General features: G+C 40.0%; 1 protein-coding gene across 1 annotated transcript in view; it reads left to right on the plus strand.

Moving 5' to 3' along the window:
- ABCA12 (ATP-binding cassette, sub-family A (ABC1), member 12) overlaps positions 1-8503 on the plus strand; it is a 203578-nt gene that overhangs the window by 72033 nt on the left and 123042 nt on the right. Inside the window, 1 exon segment of the mRNA XM_012651460.1 lies at positions 4859-4971. Coding sequence (XP_012506914.1) covers positions 4859-4971 — 113 coding nt within the window.

The following is an 8503-nucleotide window of genomic DNA, read 5'->3' on the forward strand; positions in this document are numbered from 1 at the left end:
TATCCTTATGTTATGCTAGAGGGCACTCAAAATTTTGTTCTCTAAACAGCTTTCATTTTTATCTAAAGGACTAAAATTAAGATAATCTTAATCTAAATTTTAAAAATTCCAAAAACATTATAGAAAGTTTACACACATACTGTGTCTATTGCTGAAGTAAACTTTCAGTTTACTAAGAAATTAACAAAGAAAAACTACTATTAGTTAATTTGTACTGCATTTAACTTCACAATAGTAAATTGTTAACAAAAGCTTTTTGTTCTAGTTACTACTCAGGTTAACTAAAGCATTGACTCGGCCTTGATTGTTGGCATAAGTCACAGTATTTATGAAATTTAGACATACTTGTGCAAAAGCAACATCTCTTTAAAAATGTACTCACTGTAAGGGGGTTAAAAGGCATTTCTTTCTTTTTTTTTTTTCCACACGAGCACCTTTTTATTATAAAACAAAACAGGTCTGTCTCCGCAAGTGGAAAGAGACAGACTGACTCATTAACTTACTGACTAACTGATTTGTGCAGTCAAGGACAACCTCACTGATAAGGAGCCATTTGAGCCAAGGCCTGAAGAGACCCATGTGAACCAGCATGCAAAAAACGAAATAGTAATCATAGCCGAAGGTGCTACGCTGTTCGTTGTCCATCCAACAGCGAGTTATTCCTTCCTTCTCTCTAACAGAACCCTTCTTCCCTTGCCATCATGCAGCCACGTGATCAGGAGAAAGCTGGAACCCATCTCTAACAGTACGAGTGGATCCCAATTAGTCTAAGCCAATAGTGGCCACCCAACTTCACTTACCAGTGACCGGTTCAGGAAGCCAGGTTTAAGCCAATCAACACAGGGAATTGCCCTGGGCACTGTCATCGGTCCCAAAGGAGGCACATAAACCAAGCTGGCCTAAGTAGATTTATATTTCTGTTTGCGGGAGGAGGCTTTTTCCCCTGTCCATGATGGATGTGAACAAGGAAGAATGTTGTCAGAGCTGCACAGGATTGGTGACACAGCCATCTCTGGACACTGAGGGAAGCCTGGAGACAGAGTCAACACAAAGAAGAAGGCAGAGCTGGGAGCACTGCAGAGAAAAGGAGTCAGAGCCCAGATTATTCCATGCCTGGAGACTGCTGCACTTCAAGACTCCCCATTATGTGCAATGAAGAATCTCCTTACTCTTTACGCCAGTACGAGTTTGGGTTTTTATTCCTTAGTGTTTAAAAGGTTCTTGCTTATGAAAATAAAAATAATAGCAGCCAACATTTCTTGAGAATTACCTTGTGCCAGGCACATTTATATTTGTAATTTTGTTTAACGTTCTTGACAATCTTATAAGGCAAATACACTATTGTCCTTATTTGTAAAATGTAAGTGATTTTGCTCAAGGTCATGTGTGTAATAAGTGGTAGAACCAAATCTGTTTTTGTTTGTTTGTGAAACAAAGTCTCGCTCTGTTGCCCAGGCTACAATGCAGTGGCGTCATCACAGCTCATTGCATCCTGCAACTCCCGGGCTCGAGTGATTCTCCTGCCTCGGCCTCCCGAGTAGCTGGGACTACAGGCGTGCACCACTACCCCCAGCTAACTTTTCTATTTTTGTAAAGATGGGGTCTTACCATGTTGCTCAGGCTGGTCTTAAACTCCTGGGCTCAAGTGATCCTCCTGCCTTAGCCTCCCAAGTCACTGGGATTATAGGCATGAGACACCCCATCTGGCGGAACCAAAATCTTTCAGAGCTCAGAGCCTGTGCTCTTAACCACTATGATGGTTCCACTGACAGATGAGGCAGAGAAAGAGAAAGAGGAAGGAGCTTGTGAAGAGGCCACAGGAAGAACAGGAGATGGTGATATTATTATTAATTTTATAATTATTAGTATATAATCTTGTTATCTCCACCTGGAATACCTCATCCCTGGGACGCCCTTGCCCCCATGCCCACTTCTCTGCCTAGGAACTTCTATTTGTTCTTTAAGAACTTGACTCAGATGTCACCTCCTCTGAGGAGCCTTCCCACATCCCATCTCCCCAAACCTCCAACCCTCTGGAATCCCACAAAAATTTGCTCAGATTTCTTTTATAGCCCAGGTTATAAAGTGCTCATTTTCATACCTCCTCCTTGTACTAAATTCAGAACTCCTTGAGGGCAAGAGCTATGTCTAATTATTCCATGTGGTTCCAGTGCTTAGCTCAGCTCATTGCAGGTGCTCAGGGAAAGTGAGATTGAATCAATCATCACATCTCAAGGACCCTCTGTCTCACCAGGTACCATGCTAAGAGACGTAAGGTTAAAAAGATCAGGCCTTTGGCCCTTTAAATTTCATAAACAAATTGAGGATGTGTTCTTATCTTTCAATTCTACATTATAGAAACCCAACACAAACTAACTTAAAAGGAAAAAAAGAATGAGGGCAGGGGAAAGAATTTATTTGTCCTAGGCAGGTTACTTCTGTTAATAGTTTCAGGAATGGCTGAATCTAAGATCCAAGGGTTTCCAACAATGTTATCCTCCAGATTAGGTCTCTTTCTATAATCTGCTCTTGGGTGGCTTCATCCTCAGGAATTTCTTTTTCCATGTGAAAGCCCCTCGCAGCTCCATGTTTACATCCAATTGTAGCAAAAATACAGCTTTTTATGCCAATGGTCCTAGCAAAAGTCCTAGGAGTAATTCTCAATGCTTTTAATTGATTCACCTGCCCTTCACTGAACCCATGATAGTAACTCTGAATAGGCCTTTGTCACATGCCTATCTCTGGATTTGGAAGTGGGGTTGACCCCATCCAAATCATGTGGATTAAAAGTGAGGAAAGGTTGTTCACCAGAGGAAAATCAAGTTGCTGTTACTAAAAGGGGGAGAAGATATTAGGTAAGCAAAAACCAACACATGTCCTCCACAGAGGAGATGTCCTATACATCAGTAATTACATGGTAAGGCTAGGAGTGATGCCTGTCTTAAGTGCTTACGGCCAAAGATTAGGTAGGAGAAATGGATCACCTCAAGGACAGCTGTCCACAAACACCTTCTAGGAGGAAGCTTATGAACTATGCCTTTTGGATAGGTAGGATTATGGTAGATGAAGATGAGGAAACCTTTCAGGTATGTGGAAAGGCATGAACAAAGGCAAGGAGGTAAGGATCCTTTGGAGGTTTTCCAAGTTTGCTGGGAACTTTTGGGAATTAAGTCTGGAACTTTGGCTGGGGGCTAGATCTCTACATAGTCTAATAAGTGCTAATCCTTTATGCAGATTTCTTCCATATATGATCTCACAAAAGAGTAATTTTGGCAGGCACCAGGAGTAGAATTATTCTTCCCATGTTACCGATGGGGCAAGTGAGGACTAGTGCAAGAGATGCCTGCTGAGAATTCACCCTCTTGTGTCCAGAGACCGAACAGCACAGGAAGACCAATTTCTGCCCTCCAGCCCAGGACTGTGCCCCTCCCCCCATCCACAGCAAAAATAAAATCTGGGGTTGGAAATTACCAGGACAGCAGCTGTCACTCAGCCCCAGGGCCAGCATGAGGACACCTTTGGAGGAAGCTGTGGGAACAGCCATATAGGCAGAAAGAAGGTATCTGACTTGCATAATGGCTAAGAACAGAGACTCTGGAGTCAGGCCTGGTTTTGATTCTCAGTTTCATGAGTTAAGGTGTTACCTTGGGCAGATTACATAACTTCCCTAAGCTTTAGTTTCCTCATCTGTAAACAAGGTAAAGAACAATACCTATGTTATAAGATGGTTCATGGGGTCTGAATGAGGTATTGCATATTAAGAAGTTAGCACTCTCCTCCTTGTGTGGTCTGGTCTCCTCTTCCTCATCTGTTCTCATCTCCTCTGCGTCGTCTGGTCTTGTCTCCTCTTCCCTGTCCAGTTTCATCTTCTCTTCCTGATCTGGTTTTGTCTCTTCTTCCTCTTCCAATCTGGTCTCCTCTTCCGGTCTGGTCTCCTCTTCCAGTCTGGTCTCCTCTCCCTCATCCGATCTGGTCTGATCTCGTCTCATCAACCTCATCTTGTCTTATCCTAAAAGTCATTTCTTAAGTACCTAATTGCTTTTTGGAAATATAGAATGAACTCAATCATAAGTGAATTTTCTGATTGTCTATCCCCCATTTAAACTGCCCGTCTTATTAGTAACATAAAAGTTGCAGAAGCCAGGCTCAGTGGCTCATGTCCATAATCCTGGCACTTTGGGAGGCCAAGGTAGGAGGATCACTTGAGGCCAGGAATTTGAGACCAGCCTGGGCAACATAAAAAGATCCCATCTCTATAAAAAAAAGTTTTAGAAAGACAGTGTCACTTAGTACGGATGTTAATTTTGAACTACCTCTGGAGTAGTGCCCATGAACTACTTAAAGGATAGAATACAGTCTTTAATTAAGGCAAGCTCCATTATTTTTTCAAAAATATTTGAAAGCAAAAGATAAATATTTATCAAATGCTTAACTAATATTTATTTCTGAATCTAGTACCTTTATTTGGGTTTGATTTTAATGAAAATAATGTTTAATATTCAATTTTTCTCTGTAATTGATTAAAAAGAGATATTCCTAATTGGAAGTTCCTTTTCCTAACCATTTATTTATAAGTCTTAGAAAAAACTGGTGTGAACTTTGCTCTGTTACTTTAAGCCCTGTGAGTCCTGAGGTTTTAGAAGCCAGGAAACAAAGTGCTCTGTCCTGGTTAAAGAACATTGTGTTGGGATTTTGTACATGAACAGACAAGCAAGTAATTAAATTACAAAAGCAGCACCTTGTCTTTTATGTTAAGAATAATTTTCTATACTGTAGCCATTTTCTCCTCGAATAACCTTTTGTTTTTGTCTGCAAACCTTGAAACACAATCTGGTTTCATTGTTTTTTGACTCGTTAGTGCGCTGATGGTCGTGCAGAAGGTTTATCCACGTGTCACAACTAACGAAGGTTTCAGAACCCTCCAGAAATCTGTTAAACATCTGCTGTACACTCTGGACTCCCCAGCTCAAGGTATTATATTTCCATCTTCCTGTATTAAATTCAGTGTCACAAAGCCCTTTGGAAATATAAAGCAGAGTGCAACTGAAGTAATCATGTAGAGATGATATTATTCTTAGGTGGGGACATATGCTACGAATAAATCTGGATCTCTAGTTAATCAAAGTGTGGAGAAAGGGAGAAATTAGGCAAAAAGAGGGAAGTGTGACTTTCTAGGGGTTTTATTTAGGTGAAATGATCTCTCTTAGCTTGTAAAACTATGTTTATACTTGGTATAGAAAATAAATATTGGGGAATAAGCCTCGACAAATAGATTTCTATCACTACTTTTTGGAACAAAAGCCTAAACTGAATTGCAGTGTTTTTGCTCTCATTTCCACACTTTAATTTTTTAATCAGGAGGAATCTTTCATTTATAAACACGTACCCCGCAGTCAGCCATCTTGAAAAGGCATGGTGAACTTCAGCACACGAGCAGATCGGTATGAATCCACTGTTGCCCCAGTAAGATGAGGTATAGCAGGTTGCTAGTGAGTCAGAAGATGTGCCCTGGCCATATATAGATTCAGCCTTACCTACCACTCACGTGGAAACACACACAGATATATACACAGACAGAGACAAGGGTTTAGGGATGTAAGGAATAAATGCCTACTTGCCAAGTGAAATGTTTGGTTAACATTTACCTCTCCTGAATGAATTTAGAATTATGCTTCCTTAACCGAGTTTGTCTCCTTTTAGATATATATACTTTTACCTTTGGATTACAAAGTAAGCATCCTGAGAACATCAGGTCAAAAGCTGATTATTCATTATATAGTCTTAAAATATCGATTTTCATGTGAAAAACACATTTGTGAAGGCTTAGAAGAATTCTCGGTATAGGTTCCAACATGCTCTTGGATACCAGTTTCTATTACCCTGGAGCATTTTTTTATGTCTACAATTACAGAATTAATGATTAGTTTGCAAGACTGACCGTTGTTAAATTTAACATTCTTGGCGAACATTAGAAATAGAGGCTTACTCTTAAAAAAAAAAAAAAAGTCCAGGCTAGGAAACCAGACAGCCCACAAACAAACACTAATTATATCCTCTGTATTCTTTTTATGTTTGCATTTTAAAGATTTGAGGAACTTCATGTTTCTCCTAACCATCCTTTCCCTTTTCATCTTCAGACTCACACCTTATAATAAATATAAAGGGATAAAGTTAATTTTTTTGAACAAAGGACAAAAGCTCACCGGTGCCTTAGAAGCTGGAGAAGTAAGCAGTACTCTTATTAACTAGGCAGCAAAATACTTTTCCTTCCCTTTTACTTTTCATTCCCTCAGGTGAACAATAGAATTCAGTTTTCAATATTTAACAATGGCCTTGTCTTAGGTCTATGAATATGCTAATGATGTTGGCAAGTATCCAAACATGGTTTTGGTGGTCAAGAGGACAAAGAAATACATCAAGGAAATGTATTTTTATCTGTAAAATGTAATGTGCTTAACTTTTGTTTGTTTTTATATGCCATGAACTTGTGACTTCATAAGACTGGGGATAACAATGCAGATGTATTAATGTCAATTCCTAAAAGTTATTAAACCCAAACCCCTACCTGCTTGAACAGAAATTTTATTGCCTTTGAAAGAAAATCCTCCTAGATATTTCTGGGAATCCTTCAGGGAACTCAAACTTGTCACTGAAGGCTGAACCACTGATTCCAGTTCAACAGTGCAGAAGTCTCTGGCCCCATGTACAGATACCTGCCCCATTGCCCAGGCTACCCCATGCTTAGTCTTCATGGTGTTCAGCAGTATTTTTGAAGCAAACACACTTTCTCCCTTGATTTTATACTCTGTTATGCTGAAGTGGGGTGGTATGTCATAGTGGAATTGCTTGGGACCTCTCTAATGTATCATGGGGTGAAGATAGCTTTGTGGGTCTCATGCCCCTCTTAAAAATAAGGAAAATAATAGGCAGTATTTATTGTGTCAACTCTGAGTGCTTTATTATCTTAAATTCCTCTTATCATTAAAATAACTCTGTGAGATACAGTTATTATCCCATTTTACAGGCAAAGGTACTGAGGCATGAAAGGGTGGGCACTTTGCTTGTGTTACATGTCCAGCAAGTGGCTAAACTGAGATTAGAACCTGGATATGTCCATCCCCAAGCCAGGTCCCTTGAACTCATTTATAAATGGCCTCACTTACATTTTCTTTCCGGGACATATACACACTTGCTTCTAGGGTATCTCACTGGGACATGCAAGTACCTGGTTGGCCACTTCCAGCCACTGCTGGAGATTGGCTTCTCACGCCCTACTCCTCCCCACATGATACATCTTTTCAGAGCCACGTCCCATTCCTTTCCGCACTCTGCTTTCCACAACCTCCCCCCACCCCATGTGGATCTCTGCTCCAACCTGAATTATGAGCACACTGCAAGGTTTCTTCAGAAGCCTTCTCAGCAACTGTGAAAATACGGAGATGCTAATAAACACTGGAAAATAAGGTTGTCTCCCCACTTCCCGTCTTAAGGGATCTAATTCTCAGCTTTGTCCCAGGTAGGGTCTCTGCTACACGGTTAGTAAGCTCTAGTATTTCCATTTATAAATGCTGAGTTTGAGGAGCAGAGATTACCTGTGTGACTCACTGGAATTTGCTCTTTTGCGAAGTAGTAAATTATATTAAATTATATGTTTAAATGAAAAGCAGTCCTTTTTGAGGAAAAGAGGTTATCCATGCACTGGATTTCTTTCTATGTCTATGGGTACCATTTTAAACATGCCTACTCCTACAAATAAAAAAGAAGTAAAATAAAACTTTTTAAATCTCTTTCTACTTCATAAAGGCCTGTTTAGTACAGTATTTCTTTCAAGATACTTGATAGTCCTCAGTGGCTAGAGGGAAAAGTCCCTAATTAACCTCAGCGTCAAGTCTATCATTGAGAGTATAAAGTTGATTTTCTATTAATTACTTATTTTAATAGCTTGATGAAAAAGAGAAATTCTATAACCACTTAGTATATAAATGTCAATTAACTTGCTCAGCATCACATAGGAGTTCAACATGAGCAAGATTTGATCTTGGAAAAAGAGTTTTATATACTTTTACATTGCAAAAGCATAAATCTCAACAGATTTCTGTCTTTGGTTATTCTATATGTGGAAGCCAATAAATAATAGGTATTACTACATTTAATTAGGTTTATTTATTCTGGGCATCTTCATTCTTGGTCCTTTTACCTGCTGATGCATTGCTAGCATTAGAGCAATAACACTCCGCTGTACCTTGGGCACAGCTCTGGAAAACTCCACTCTGCTGAACAGGACAACTGAAAAAGCCACTCCACCAGTCTCTAGGGGCCACACAAACATTGCTTAAACATGACTGATACAAGGCCAGGCGCGGTGGCTCACGCCTGTAATCCTAGCTCTCTGGGAGGCCGAGGTGGGAGGATTGTTTGAGCTCAGGAGTTCGAAACCAGCCTGAGCAAGAGGGAGACCCCATCTCTACTAAAACATAGAAAGAAATTAATTGGACAACTAAAA

Source organism: Propithecus coquereli, unplaced genomic scaffold (genome assembly GCF_000956105.1).
Source record: "Propithecus coquereli isolate 6110/MARCELLA unplaced genomic scaffold, Pcoq_1.0 Scaffold357, whole genome shotgun sequence".
NCBI classification, from domain to species: Eukaryota; Metazoa; Chordata; class Mammalia; order Primates; family Indriidae; genus Propithecus; species Propithecus coquereli.